The sequence below is a fragment of the Lampetra fluviatilis genome, chromosome 35 (genome assembly GCF_964198595.1).
Source record: "Lampetra fluviatilis chromosome 35, kcLamFluv1.1, whole genome shotgun sequence".
In the NCBI taxonomy this organism is placed as follows: domain Eukaryota; kingdom Metazoa; phylum Chordata; class Hyperoartia; order Petromyzontiformes; family Petromyzontidae; genus Lampetra; species Lampetra fluviatilis.
Window position 1 is genome coordinate 2,758,863 of NC_136309.1, and position 16,186 is coordinate 2,775,048.

Sequence of the window (16,186 nt, forward strand, 5' to 3'; positions counted from 1 at the left end):
CCACCAACCTCCGAATGAGAAAAGGTAGTTGAGATAGAGAGAGATGGGACAGGACTCGGCCAGGAACCAAAACTATAAACTAAACTAGTTTTATTTTACTAGGTAAGGTCCACTGAGCTACATAGCTATTTTCAGAAGCTACCTGGCCACCATTGAAAGCTCAACGAAGTGGATGATCATGTGGACAGTTATAGCAGCCAAAGCCTCGAAACGCATGTTTCTAAATGTGGAGGGAAAAACCAGAGGGCCTGGAGAAAAATCCACGTGACCGCGGGGAGAGAGACATGCAAACTCCAAATATACAACAGGCGTCAGGGTCGGGATCGAACCCACGACCAGGTGTGGGTGTTAACACCGAGAGCGCCACAGTGGCGAGATGTTAACGAAGCGAGCGAGGGGGGGGGGGCCTCCTCACCGAGCGAGGTCGGTCCTCCTGCTGCTGCTGGTGGTCGGCGAGGACCTTTTCCAGCTGCTGCTTGAGGATTCCGAGGGCTTCGACGGTGGCGAGACCCAACCTCTCCGGGCCCTCGCTCCCCTGGCGGCGGTGGCACCGGGGGGGGGAGGCCAGGGCAAAACGGAGACGGGGTACGGAAGAAACGAAAACCGCTGTCACCAAATCGTCACGCGCGCCGTCGTACGTGTCAGTCACGGCTGCGGGGAGTCTGTGTGTGTGGACACGGCGTGATCAGGACTTCAACGCTTCTCCAGAAGTGACTGCGTGGCTCGGGGTAAGAGCACTGAGCCTGCACAGTTGAGGATCCTGCATTTGAATTTGGGTTTCAGCCGCTAATGATTCAAACAGGTACTCGATCATCGCGAGGTGATGTCCTTCGCCCAGTCAGCAACGACTGTGCATCAAAACAAAAATATAATTTCGATTTAAAGCTTTCGTGACTGCAGGGATTCATCTTCTTGGTTCTTTCGGTAAAGTCACGTAGAAGGGAAATAAAAAAATAAAAAAACATAATAAAATAATTATCACGACGTTTCGGCCACAACGCAAGCAGCCGTCCTCAGGTGAAGACCAGGTCTGTGGCCGAAACGTCGTGAGAATTATTTTATGTTTTTATTATTTATTATTTCCCTTCAACGTGACTTTACCGAAAAAACCAAGAAGAACAAAAATATAACCACGTCAAATTAGCTTTTTTTGCTTAATTTTATGAAAATGCCAGCTCTGAGAATTAAAACATGCAATGAAGATTTCTCTGTAGCCGAGCAGACGAGTGAGCGAGTGAGCGAGCGAGCAAGCGAACAAGCTCAACCAACCTGCTTGCTCTTTGGGGACGCTGCCATCGCCGTCACAGCACCGACCGTTGCCCGCGCTGGCGCCCCAGGGTGGCACGGCGCCCCCGCGCCATGCACCAGCCTCGCGTCTCGGTGCACGCTCAGCGAAGCTCGCGGCTGACAACAAAAATTAACGGTCCATCACAAACCAACACGTGCGACGGCACGTCACGTAAAAAAATAGCTTGTGCCCACAATTAAATAATACACTCAATGGGCAGTCGTGAACGGGTTTCTTTCCCGTTGCAATTAAATGTGCAATTAAGTTTACTTGGCACGTATTGATTCACACCGAAAGGAATTTGACAAAATGGTCACAATTGAGATCACGATTCCATTCAAGAATCAGTTATTTTTGTCGTGTTTGACCATCCCGTTTCTCATTCGCGGTTTCATCATCCCATCAGCCGAGATGTAACCTTTGCATATCACTTTGACACACTTTGCGTAAATCTCCACTTTATATACTCTAATATAAACAATTTGATGCATGAATCGCGATCGCAAGAATCGATTTTGATCGTCGACTGGATGCATCATCGTTTCACGGGTAGCGCTTACAGGCGTGTGTGTACATGCGGGCATGGTTAGTATAATTTAAAAAACAAGAGGGCGTTTGCTTGCCCTGTTTGTGCCACAACAATAAGCGCTGCAAATGTTTCCATTCGGCGTTGCCAACTGGCAACTTGGGAGTCAGTTAATAAAATGATTAATAATGTAACTCTTTGGTTCCACGTTACTCAACAGCCTTGGACACAGCACACTTTGAGAGCGAGTTGAACTTTGAAACCCATTTCCCATGTGAGGTATTTGCGTGAAAGCACAAAATTCCCCACTGTCCACGCTCTGGTCCAATTATCATGGCAACGTTTTGTTGTTTCACCTTTCAACAAATTCGTGCGATGGTGGATGCCCGTCTCAAATTCTCTCTCTGCGTGGTTGCACGCCTACACGCAGCTCAGGCGAAGGAGGGGGAGTTCATACGTCATCCCCACGTCGCCAAAGTCTAAAGTATCAACAGAGTCTGTGCAGTCTTCATCAGGTGTTCTCAAGTTCTTACCCAGTGCACCTCCAATCAGCACAGTTGGCTACGTACGGTACGAAAGAAGTTAAACATACAGCGCATACATCTTCAAGTCACGTACACAATCAAGCAATTAAGTATTGATTCATCGATTGCTGCAGTCTCTATTGATCAAATAGGGTACTTTTATTTCGGTTAAACCCATTAATTAAAGAGCATCGACGGAATATCTCTACCTTTGTCTCAATGCATTCGTTATTAATCAATTACACCTTGATTAGAAGCTTTCGTGACTGCAGGAATCCATACTCTATGGTTCTTTCGGTAAAGTCACGTGGGTATAAAACACAAGCGCCCGTCACCAGGTGGGAAAGCCACCACCGGATGACGGACACTTGTGTTGCGCCCGAAACATCGTGATCTATTTGATTTTACACCTACGTGACTTTACCGAAAGAACCAAAGAGTATTAATTACACCCGTTTCGATTAGTGCATTATTCCCATATCGACTGATCAATTAGTCGTGCAGTAACAACCTCTCAAAGCTGGACTCGAGTAAAGCCAGAATTCATGGTGAGCCGGGGAGGCGACCTAAAGTATAAACAATTTCTACAGTTTAGATTTAAAGCTTTCGTGACTGCAGGGATTCATCTTCTTGGTTCTTTCGGTAAAGTCACGTAGAAGGGAAGTAATAAAATAATAAAAATAAAACATAATAAAATAATTATAATTACCGAAAGAATAAAATAATAAAAATAAAACATAATAAAATAATTATAATTATTTAATTATGTTTTGTTTTTATAATTGTATTACTTTACCGAAAGAACCAAGAAGATGAATTTCTACAGTATAATAGGTATTTTTTTAAGATCCAAAGCACTGTTGACTCGACTACATTTCACAGTTAGTCCGCAAGCATCGGTCTACCCCAGGAGTTCTGTAACGAAAATAGCAAGTCATTTTTTTCGAATATGGTAAACAAAATCTCAATATTTCAAGAGGCCGCAATGCAGTGTGGTGAATATGAGACACGGTGGCATGCATACCTGTCAACCCCCTATCAGTGCCCTCCTACCTTATTACAGACCAATTCAGACCTTATTGCTCACCCCGTGTCCCTTATACATCTCAACGTTCATCCTACAAAGTCCTCATCACTAAGGGAGAGAAACACAAACAAATAAACAAAACGTCCCCGCATTGAAACGGCTGGACGCCGCATGGACCTGCAAACTCAATTTCCCTGCACAAGAATACGGGGTCAACCCGTATGGGTTGACAGCTTCGCATGCGGTGGTAGGTCAAGGAGCGATCCTTAAAGAGACACCGCATGCAGCTGCAGAACTGCAGGTTGCCGACCCCTGCCCGGGTCTACGGGGCCGTCCATAAATGACGTCACGCGATTTTGGACGATTTTTGACCCCCCGCCCCCTCGTCATAAAAAGTCAGACCCCCCCCCCTCAAATATGACGTCACAAAGCTCTGATGCCCCCGCCCCCCAAAACTATATTTCCATTTTGAAAATAAAACATGCTTCAAATCGCTTGAAACTACTGTCATTGTATTAGTGCGTATTTAATGTGGCGCTGCACTCTGATGTTGTAGGAGTGTTGTTATAACAATTAGTGTTGTTATAACAATTCTATTATTATTTAAAGTTGCGCATTTTAATGTGACGTCACGTTTCTCAAACCCCCCCCCTCGTCACACATCGTCACAAATGTCTGACCCCAACCCCCCCAGGTGCGTGACGTCATTTATGGACGGCCCCTACCCCCAAAAGTCTATGACAAACCACGTCTCACGCTTATGCTAGGAAGCAACACATTCCTGCGGAGGGAGCTGGTAGGAACGTTGGGTTGCTCGGTCAATGGCCAGGGTCAACGGCGGCGTGGTGTATTCATGTAAATATGGCCCACTGTGAGGGCGGGCACAAGCCGACGTGAGTAGGTTAAACGTTGAGTTTTATAAGGGCACCACGGGGTGACCAGCCCCTCCCCACCCAGCCCCTCCCCGACCAGCCCCTCCCCACCAGCCCCCACCCAGCCCCACCCTCCCCACCCAGCCCCACCGTCCCCAGCCACCCTCTCCCCACCCAGCCCCTCCCTCCCCACCCAGCCCCTCCCTCACCGCCCAGCCCCTCCCTTCCCCACCCAGCCCCTCCCTACCCACCCAGCCCCTCCCTGCACGACGGACACAATAATCCCCTGTGGGCTGGTGTAACCAGGAGGTTCCTACCAGTATAAGCGTGAGACTTATGCCCAAAGCTGTACGTACGTTGAACGTATTTCGCACCGCACGTGGCCGACCGCGCTAATAAGGATGTGCGGGAGGGTGGGGGAAGGACAACATTCTAAACACACCGTTATAATAGTAGGTTTTTACCCTTTCAAATGGTACAAAAACTGACACCTTTATACAAGGCATCATGTTTGCAATAACCACAACACAAGCAGTCAAAATGCAAACAAAAAGAAACAACTCTGATAATGATATGCACTGTCCTTGACGTTGATTGGTCCACACCCAAGACAGCTTTCCTTAGAGCCTAGTCTCACATGGTGTTGGACCAGATGACGCCAAAAAGCGTACAACTAAAGACAGCGCACTATCAGAGTATAAGTTAGAGAAAGAAGTTAGTTTTCAAACTAGATGATTTAAAACGCTTCGTGGGGCATTGGAGTCCATCCCGTACCCTTGGAAGCATCAGTCACTCGTGCGCGCTCTGCTCGGACTCATGACAATAGTTTAACCCCCCCAAACTTATTTAACATTTATCTTACAAAGTAATCAAACACGCAAAAAAAGATTTGACAACATCCCACATCCAGTTGATGTGCACATTTCCATCTATGCATTTCACGGTGATGGCGCCAATCGAATCAATGGTTATCAAGCAACGAATTGTGAATTTACAAGCGTTGGGTTTTAATTAGTTGTGAGTGCAATTACCAGAGGTGTGGACTCGAGTCATGTGACTTGGACTCGAGTCAGACTCGAGTCATGAATTTGATGACTTGCGACTCGACTTGGACTTGCATAACAATGACTTTGTCCCACCTATGAGATGTGGACTCGAGTCATGTGACTTGGACTCGAGTCAGACTCGAGTCATGAATTTGATGACTTGCGACTCGACTTGGACTTGCATAACAATGACTTTGTCCCACCTATGAGATGTGGACTCGAGTCATGTGACTTGGACTCGAGTCAGACTCGAGTCATGAATTTGATGACTTGCGACTCGACTTGGACTTGCATAACAATGACTTTGTCCCACCTATGAGATGTGGACTCGAGTCATGTGACTTGGACTCGAGTCAGACTCGAGTCATGAATTTGATGACTTGCGACTCGACTTGGACTTGCATAACAATGACTTTGTCCCACCTATGAGATGTGGACTCGAGTCATGTGACTTGGACTCGAGTCAGACTCGAGTCATGAATTTGATGACTTGCGACTCGACTTGGACTTGCATAACAATGACTTTGTCCCACCTATGAGATGTGGACTCGAGTCATGTGACTTGGACTCGAGTCAGACTCGAGTCATGAATTTGATGACTTGCGACTCGACTTGGACTTGCATAACAATGACTTTGTCCCACCTATGAGATGTGGACTCGAGTCATGTGACTTGGACTCGAGTCAGACTCGAGTCATGAATTTGATGACTTGCGACTCGACTTGGACTTGCATAACAATGACTTTGTCCCACCTATGAGATGTGGACTCGAGTCATGTGACTTGGACTCGAGTCAGACTCGAGTCATGAATTTGATGACTTGCGACTCGACTTGGACTTGCATAACAATGACTTTGTCCCACCTATGAGATGTGGACTCGAGTCATGTGACTTGGACTCGAGTCAGACTCGAGTCATGAATTTGATGACTTGCGACTCGACTTGGACTTGCATAACAATGACTTTGTCCCACCTATGAGATGTGGACTCGAGTCATGTGACTTGGACTCGAGTCAGACTCGAGTCATGAATTTGATGACTTGCGACTCGACTTGGACTTGCATAACAATGACTTTGTCCCACCTATGAGATGTGGACTCGAGTCATGTGACTTGGACTCGAGTCAGACTCGAGTCATGAATTTGATGACTTGCGACTCGACTTGGACTTGCATAACAATGACTTTGTCCCACCTATGAGATGTGGACTCGAGTCATGTGACTTGGACTCGAGTCAGACTCGAGTCATGAATTTGATGACTTGCGACTCGACTTGGACTTGCATAACAATGACTTTGTCCCACCTATGAGATGTGGACTCGAGTCATGTGACTTGGACTCGAGTCAGACTCGAGTCATGAATTTGATGACTTGCGACTCGACTTGGACTTGCATAACAATGACTTTGTCCCACCTATGAGATGTGGACTCGAGTCATGTGACTTGGACTCGAGTCAGACTCGAGTCATGAATTTGATGACTTGCGACTCGACTTGGACTTGCATAACAATGACTTTGTCCCACCTCTGAGATGTGGACTCGAGTCATGTGACTTGGACTCGAGTCAGACTCGAGTCATGAATTTGATGACTTGCGACTCGACTTGGACTTGCATAACAATGACTTTGTCCCACCTATGAGATGTGGACTCGAGTCATGTGACTTGGACTCGAGTCAGACTCGAGTCATGAATTTGATGACTTGCGACTCGACTTGGACTTGCATAACAATGACTTTGTCCCACCTATGAGATGTGGACTCGAGTCATGTGACTTGGACTCGAGTCAGACTCGAGTCATGAATTTGATGACTTGCGACTCGACTTGGACTTGCATAACAATGACTTTGTCCCACCTATGAGATGTGGACTCGAGTCATGTGACTTGGACTCGAGTCAGACTCGAGTCATGAATTTGATGACTTGCGACTCGACTTGGACTTGCATAACAATGACTTTGTCCCACCTATGAGACGTGGACTCGAGTCATGTGACTTGGACTCGAGTCAGACTCGAGTCATGAATTTGATGACTTGCGACTCGACTTGGACTTGCATAACAATGACTTTGTCCCACCTATGAGACGTGGACTCGAGTCATGTGACTTGGACTCGAGTCAGACTCGAGTCATGAATTTGATGACTTGCGACTCGACTTGGACTTGCATAACAATGACTTTGTCCCACCTCTGGCAATTACTCAAGTCAAGTCATTGTTGAGTGTTTTGATTTTGGTTGAATGTGTGCCGGACATCTCACACAGCCCCGTTAAGGTCTCTCCACCCCAATTATCCCCGTCTCCAGAAGTTATACATCAACTTTGCAATCATCGATACTAATCGTCTAGTATCGATTAATCCACAATCGGCATCGACCAATCGATGACTCCGATCACAACTAACATTTCGTTACACCATCACCACCACTAACTACTACTATCATTGCAATACTATAACAACGCTTTGCCAACGCCTCTCTCTTCACCACGCCGTTGCAGGCGACTTGTCACGTAGGCGATTTGACCATACTTCACCACCCTGGTTCAGTGCAGGTTGGTGAAGGTGGTGGTGAGTGGTGGTAGTGGTAGCGAGTGGTGGTGAGTGGTAGTGAGTGGTGGTGAGTGGTAGTGAGTGGTGGTGGTGGTGAGTGGTAGTGAGTGGTGGTGGTGGTGAGTGGTAGTGAGTGGTGGTGAGTGGTAGTGAGTGGTGGTGGTGGTGAGTGGTAGTGAGTGGTGGTGGTGGTGAGTGGTAGTGAGTGGTGATGGTGAGTGGTGGTGGATGGTGGTAGCGAGTGGTGGTGGTGGCGAGTGGTGGTGGTAGTGAGTGGTGGTGAGTGGTGGCAGTGAGTGGTGGTGGTAGTGATGATGATACACAGGACCGGTTCAGATTCCACTCGCCACTGATGATAGCCGTGGCCGGGAGACCCAACCCACGTTTCAGAGCGCGGTGCGCTAACCACAGCGCCACCGCTCCACCTCACAGGTACATACAGTAGCAAAGCCTTAAGCGTTGCAAATAGCTCACTTTCCAAGCACCGACGTGTTAGGGCGATCGACACAAAATGTGTCGTGAGATCAAAGAGATTCGCGCAATTTTAATTAATCTCCACCGGCTTTTTGCGTGCGTTAAACGAACACGGCACTGTACCTACGGTGTGTTGAAACGAAGGTTGGATGCTTGCCTGTAAGAAGACATTTACGGAATTCAACGTTGACTTGGGGGGAAGCAAGGAGCTCTTGCGCGAGCGATTCAGCCAGCTAATGAAGCGGACAGCGAGGCTCGAGGAGTGAACGATCTTGCAAACAGCGCTGCTACTTCGGAAGACGCGATTATTATGAAACTCGTCGCTAAGCTTTAATGCGGTCGGTCACGCTGAATAACCAAACGCGAAACGACCCCCCCCCCTCTCTCTCTCTGGTCGACGGCTCGACCGCCGTGGCCACCGTAGTTTCCGATATTCAAATAAGGCGCGTCCTGATTGGTCCGCGGCGCGACGCCCCCAAGGGAGAATAAACGCGGCGGTGATTGGCCGGCTTCGTTAAGTCTCTTCCCATTCCGCAAGATGTCTTCTTCGCGTTTTATTCAATTTTCCATCTTCTGAAAGATAAATTATTGCGGTTATGATATATTTTTAAAACATTTCTATTCTTTGGGTCCATCTTCTTGGTTCTTTCGGTAAAGTCACGTAGAAGGGAAATAATAAAAAAAAACATATTTGTATTATGTTTTATTTTATAAAACATATTTTTATTATGTTTTATTTGTATTATTTTATTATTTCCCTTCTACGTGACTTTACCGAAAGAATATAATAAACTAATTCTCACGACGTTTCGGCCACAACGCAAGCAGCCGTCATCAGGTGAAGACCAGGTCTGTCGGGGAGACAGCGTCTGAATGAAATTCCACCAGGCTTGGAGCGTATATTTAAGCTGGGTTGGAAGGGGGGGGGAAGGGGCGCCTTGACAAAAGAATTCGCATATCAAGAGGAATTTAGCATATTTAAAGCTTTCGCGACTGCAGGGATTCATATTCTTGGTTCTTTGTATTATTTCCCTTCTACGTGACTTTACCGAAAGAACCAATAATACACATAGAGTACTGAAGCATCCAGCTAGTTCACCAGTATTGATTCAAGTGAGCCCTGCCTCTGCTGATGAGACACCCAAGTGTCGAAACCGGTGGTGGATTGCAGGCCACGTGCATAGCCACAGCTGCCCGGTTTGGACCTATGTTGCTGGAGTTATGCACTCCCAGAAGGCTGTATTTTTGATGGGCCTTGTAAATATATTCATTTTATACACGCGGAGTGACAGATTACGTGAAGGAGGCGTGTTGTGTGTGATTATTTATTCAGTAGAGAAGATGTATTTAAGTGGCTAATTAAACATCCTTCATGTATAACCAGTCTAAGAACTGGAATACATAAACATGCAAGGTGAAAATAATATAAAAGCCATACGCATGCAACAAATTTGCGAAACACATTCTGGCTGGTCCCTCAATCCCTCTCAATATTTGGTGTGACCGTCGCCCTCAGAAAACATGCAAAGTTGTTGGGCCATCATTGGAACCTCATTTGCCAGTAAAAAATATGATAATTGGTTTTTTACCCTTCTATCTGGCAAAAAAACTGACACCTTTTTTACAAGGAGTCATGTTTGCATAGACCACAATACCTGCAGTCATAATGCATGACTCCTTGTAAAAAAAAGGTGTCAGTTTTGTTGCCAGATAGAAGGGTAAAAAACCAATTATCATATTGTTGGGCCATCATTGGTTGTTGACGTTGAGCTGACGTCAGTCAACGTTGCATGTTTACTGGGAAGTTAAACATCTACAGTGATTGGGTGACCACCAGGTCTCGCCAGGTGTTGTGGGTGTGGGGTTCCGAGGTGTGGCGAAGAGAGAGTGCTCTGCAACTTTAGTCTTCTCATATGTGTGATGGGGTTTTCTCCAGGTACTATGACTTTTTTTAAATCCTTTATATTAAGTTCGCTTGCTTGCTTAGGACCGTGCAAATCTCTCGGTCGTTTTTTAACCCACTTCCCGTGATCCAATCGAGCTGACATTTTCCACACAGACTCGTTGTGCGTGACAATTAATGTTCGTGAAAAATTTTTTTCCAAAATTTTACACTTTTTAGGACAAAAATATTATATTTAATTACCAATTGCTTAATGGGGCAATGCAATCATCTGACCCATAGGTGGCAGCCATCTCAAGCCAGAGGACGAGAGGACTCTAGCCGCCACGCATATAAAGGATTTATAGTGAAAAACTTTGTTTTTACGGGTTATACTTATTTTCTCCTCCCACACGAAGCCAAAACGACTTATTCATGGAACCAACTAAACATCCCCAATCCAGCAGGACCCTTCCTGGGAGATGGCCTTCATAATCTTCGCCACACCAGTAAACACGCAAAGGTTTTTGTTGGGCCAACGCATACCTGTCACCCCCTTATCAGTGCCTACCTGAGTGCAACCAATACAGAACTTAAATATTAAATACTCCCAAATACAACTGTCAGCAGTAGCAGAACACGCGTGCCAACAAGGACACTCAATTGATTTTTATAATGTTGAAGTTCTGTGCAAAACTAGCAACGAATGGCCAAGACTAATTAGAGAATCTATCGAAATTTAAAGAAATAAAAATAACTTAAACCGCTCGGCTAGCGCCTTGGTGTGGAAGCGAATAATCAAATAATACATTGTTGAAATGCATGCCTATAAATGCCACCATACTTCAATCGGGATTACCGTTGGTACGGCTATTTTCGTACACACAATGGACAGGAAGGACAAGATCAATGGGCTCGCATAACGCACATGCATAATGTACGTTGACTCAGTAACCCCCCCCACCCCACTTTGCGCAAGAGCGCAGAAGTGTGGTCAACACATCTACGCCTCTACATAAGGAACGAAACAGGTGGACTTCTCCACAAATCTGGCTGTCGCCTGATGAAGCTAGTTGTAATTAATGGCGAAACGTCGTACTCAGATTGTAAATGTTGTGGCTTGGCTCTCCAACACACCGGTGTGCTGTACTAGTATCCTACACTATACACTACACTATACACTACACTATACACTACAAACTACACTATACACTACACTACTACACACTACACTACTATACACTACACACTACACTACTATACACTACACTACACACTAGTGCTGTGCTCGTGACGAATTGGCCACGTTCTGTTCACGTGACAACCCTTACTAATTGGCTGTGTCGGGTGGTGACGGGTTTTAACGACACATTTATATATTTACGCGATCTAACCCAAAACAACCTCTATTATTATGATTCAGACCTTATTGGTCACCCCGTGCCCTTATTAATCTCAACGTTCATCCTACAATGTCCCATCACAAGGGAGAAACACAAACAAATCGACATTGGTTTTTTTGCCCGTATTTTAAACGTTTGTACGCCGTATGGACCTGAAAACACAATTTCTCTGTTCAAGAATACGGGGAAACCCCGAATGTCTTGACAACGTTATGGTTGACATTTTTTTTTTATAATATTTTTTATTTTATTATATTTTTTTATTGTTATTTTATTTTATTTCAATTTTGTTTAATTATGTTTTATTTTTCTTATTTTATTATTTCCCTTCGACGTGACTTTACCGAAAGAACCAAGAAGATGGTTGAAACAGTTGAACCCCCACCCAAAATTTCCACGTTCGTGCACGTGGCCACCACCAACCCTGCCCCCCAGGGCTTCAGTGTGTCCGGCGACGGCTCCGCGTGTCGACTGCAGCGAGACGCGGGCACCCGAAGACACCGCAGTAGGGACCCCGTGTGGAATGTGAAATGGGAGCCGTGCCCTGAAAAAAATTTCACAGAAGCATCGGGCGAGTGACATCCTGTCCGGACCACCCTCCAAGACTGTTGTGGTTGCGGGACGTTTGCGTGGTTCGCTGCAAGTTGCGAGACGGCGACGATCGGTCAGACGGTGTGGGAGGCATGTGACAACATCCATGGGTTCTAGATTTGAAGCATTCGTGACTGCAAGGATTCATACTCTTAGTTCTTTCGGTAAAGTCACGTAGGTAAAAAATGAAATTAAAATTAATAAAAAATAAAAACAATAAAATCACGACGTTTCGGAGGCAACACAAGCTTCCATCTTCAGGTGAAACTGTCACAGCAAAATAATCTGTATCAAGGTTTTTTGCTGTGACAGTTTCACCTGAAGACGGATGCTTGTGTTGCCTCCGAAACGTCGTGATTTTATTGTTTTTATTTTTTATTAATTTTTATTTCATTTTTTACCTACGTGACTTGACCGAAAGAACTAAGAGTATGACATCCATGGGGCTTCGTAGATTCAAACAAATAAATGTTTTCCGTTCCAAACGCACGTCCGCCCCCCTCTCAACAAACTCGCCAAGTATATCAATGAAATGTCTCAGAAAATGCCATTAGCGTCGTTGTGGTGTGTATAAATCTGCACAAACCATCATCAGACTCACGACTCTATAGGAGTGCATTAGTTCAGCACGATTGATTCCAGACAAGCGAAGCTCTGGACTGGTTTTCCCACACAGTGCCTCATCAACAATTCTGCTGAAATTATGCAACAATCCGGGTTATTTAAGAAATACTCTTGTATTTTTTGGAGACAGTGCTTATTTATTTGGTCGTCTGTATACATTATTTACATCTTGACTTAAAGCTTTCGTGACTGCAGGAATTTATATTCTTTGGGTCTTTCGGTAAAGTCACGTAGATAGGTTGAAAGCAAATAACAAAAAACTACGTTTCGATCACAACACAAACGATCGTCATCAGGACGATCGCTTGTGTTGTGATCGAAACGTCGTAGTTTTTGTTATTTTCTTTCAACCTAACTACGTGACTTTACCGAAAGACCCAAAGAATATTGATGACTTACATGTTATTCAAATGATGTGCTATACTGTCCACTTACCTGCTGTGACACATGGTTCAGAAACATGGCCATTTATGAAAAACATCGACGCACAAATGGAAATGTGCGCAAATAACCATGGACAGATGCATGCCATGGCTTACATTGAGAGAAAGAGCAATGTGTGGATGAGAAAACCTTTTAACAACATCATCCAAACTATGAGGGCGAGCAGGGTTAGGCAAGACATGGAGACAGAATGGATGACGGACAATGCACAATTATAATAAAGGAAATCGGTTCCTACGCAGGTGCTAAGTGGACGATTACATTGCAAGATCGTGAACGGTGGCAGCGGTTTGGGTCTCTGTATCTCTCTCTGCGTCTCTGGGTTTACGATATGGTCCAAAGTTTGGATTGCATGGCCACAATCGCACTCCTACTGGGGCTTGTCTGTAATTTTCCACAATAGAATTGTAATAATGACCATATTCTAGATTTGAAGCTTTCGTGACTGCAAGGATTCATACTCTTAGGTTTTTTCAGTAAAGTCACGTCGGTAAAAAAATTAAATAAAATAAAAAAAATAATACTTTGATTTATTTGCATTTATTATAAAAAAAAATATTTTTTATTTTATTTTTATTTTTTCCCTACGTGACTTTACCGAAAAAAACCTAAGAGTATAATTACCATATTCTCTGAATTATAAGACGCACTTGTGTCACCGTTGATACCGGGCACATACTTGCAGTGCGTCTTATAATCGGGAGAATACGATGCACATTTTTTTGTTACTGTTACTGCAATATACACAATGGACAAATCTCTATCTTTACCGAAAGCCATTGTCGCATGTTACCCTACGCCCCAACTGTCATGCCGTTTGTTGCAGTATGCACCCGTGGTCTTAACATTTTTCATTTCTCAGCTCAGCCCAACATGCCCCGCAGTGCCTCCTCCACTCAAAACAGGTTATCCCAGTAATTGCCTTCACCTGTGTGTGTGTGTGTGCAGGGCTGGTGGGTGGTTCACAAAGATTGTGTGTTTGCCTGCTTCACTCAACGAACCCCACGGCAAGGCACGGTTAACTTCAAGAGTGTATCACACTGATTATCAACATCGCTTACTCACACACACACAGATAATTGTAATAATTGTATCACACAATTATTAAGCAGCAGCAGAGGCGGGTCGCACTGTTCATTAAGTTGTTTTCTTCATCTCCAAGATAGTTTGAAGACGTTCAAGGAAGTTGCGTTAATTGACTCACAAACCAAGACGAAGGCAGACATTTGACATTGTTTTAGACAACAACCATTGCAACAGACGCGCGCAGTTTACTTCTTCTTTACTCCAAAGCCAGGTCTGAAAGATAGTTTCAGTCGCGCTCATTATCTCACACACGCGCAAACACCGAGGGGCATTTGACATTTTCAAGAGTAAAGTCACGGACGACGACGACTACGACTACTGAACAACAACGGAAGCGCGGTGTTTCGTGCCAAGTCGCATTGGAGAGAGAGGGGGGGGAGAGATTACAAACACTTAAATGTAGTGGCACTCGTAATTAACTACACTCTTCTCACACACACACACATCGACAAACATTTGACATTTTATTCAGTCAACAGTCACAACAATTAAACAACAACATCAACAGTAACAGGAGGCGCGCCGTTTTTTTTTATCGTGCGCAGCGGTGTTGGAAGAAGGTGGTTGTTGGTGGTGGTTGTTGGTGGTGGTGGTGTTGGTGGTTGACATTCGGGCGATGGCCGAATCTCAGATCGCCTGTCTGGAGGACAATTTCGGCTGGCGTCCTGGCGAGACCCACAAGGAGACGAGCCACAGCGAGGAGCAACGCCTGGCACTAGAAGCCCTCCTCCGCGGCGGGACCCCAGAGTACCTGGGCTACACGAACACAGCCAAGGTGAAGCCATTCCTGTCCGACAAGGAACTCGCTCTGCTCCTGCACGAAGGCGACCACACTCGGAGCAAGCAGCGAGGAGGTCACGGCACCTCCTCCGTCGGATCATCCGAGCAGCGTCCGTCGAAATCCGCGTTTGGTTCGCCGACGGACGGTGGAGCAGCTGGTCTGTCCAACACGGGGTCACTCACCTACTGGCCAGATCGCTCGGATGCACCTGCGCCGGACCTTGAGTTGGGATGGCCGGCGGTGGGTAGGTACCGCGGTGTGACCCGGGTCGTGGCCGTCCACGCTCAGCCTCCGCTGGGGCCCAATGCGCCCAGCATCAAGGAGGCCGCGCGTGCCATGGTGCAAGGTGCCCATCAGGTGAGGACGTGAATACGTTTTTGGTGGGGTAGTAGTAGGTTTTTTTTACCCTTTAAACTGGTACAAAACTGATATCTTTATACAAGGCATCATGTTTGCAATAATCTCAACACAAGTAGTCAGTGGTGTGGTTATTGCAAAGCACAACACAAGTAGTCAGTGTTGTGGTTATTGCAAACATGATGCCTTGTATAAAGGTGTCAGTTTTGTACCATTTACACTGAGATCTCCTTTACCAGTGGCAAAATATAGTAATAGGTTTTTACCCTTTTAACTGGTACAAAAACTGACACCTTTTATACAAGGCATCATGTTTGCAATAACCTCAACACAAGAAGTCAAAATGCAAACAAAAAGAAACAACTCTGATGATGACAGTGCATATCATTATCATCATCAGAGTTGTTTCTTTTTTGCATTTTGACTTCTTGTGTTGAGGTTATTGCAAACATGATACCTTGTATAAAGGTGTCAGATTTTGTACCAGTTAAAAGGGTAAAAACCTATTACTATAGTTTTGTTCCAGTTTAAAGGGTACAAGCCTACTACTATATTTTGCTACTGGTAAAGGAGGTCTCATAACGTTTGGTGGTAGTGTGGGGTTATTTTGTAACCATATTTTGCGGATTATTAAACGCGCTTTCCCTCCCCCCCCCCCGATGGAATTTAAGGAAACGATTGAGAGTGAATTTGTGTAACTTTGTTGACACACAATG

General features: G+C 45.4%; 2 protein-coding genes across 4 annotated transcripts in view; one reads left to right on the forward strand and one right to left on the reverse strand.

The window, feature by feature from the left end:
- The window catches only part of TMEM94 (transmembrane protein 94), a 40,806-nt gene extending 32,109 nt beyond the window's left edge, over nucleotides 1–8,697 (reverse strand). The window contains exons 1-3 of one of the 3 annotated variants that reach the window (XM_078872715.1): nucleotides 8,460–8,697; nucleotides 1,270–1,404; nucleotides 416–535 (exon numbers count right to left, since the gene is read on the reverse strand). In XM_078872715.1, the coding sequence (XP_078728841.1) occupies nucleotides 416–535; nucleotides 1,270–1,296 (147 nt within the window). In that variant the 5' untranslated portion in view covers nucleotides 1,297–1,404; nucleotides 8,460–8,697. Of the gene's footprint in view, nucleotides 1–415; nucleotides 536–1,269; nucleotides 1,405–8,425 lie in introns of all 3 variants that reach the window. The other 2 variants (XM_078872714.1, XM_078872716.1) reach the window with 2 other exon arrangements.
- Nucleotides 8,698–14,932: 6,235 nt separating this feature from the next.
- Nucleotides 14,933–16,186, forward strand: part of LOC144944694 (uncharacterized) — a 10,787-nt gene continuing 9,533 nt past the window's right edge. Inside the window, exon 1 of the mRNA XM_078873054.1 lies at nucleotides 14,933–15,470. Within this exon, the coding sequence (XP_078729180.1) occupies nucleotides 14,949–15,470 (522 nt within the window). The 5' untranslated portion in view covers nucleotides 14,933–14,948. The remainder of the gene's footprint in view (nucleotides 15,471–16,186) is intronic.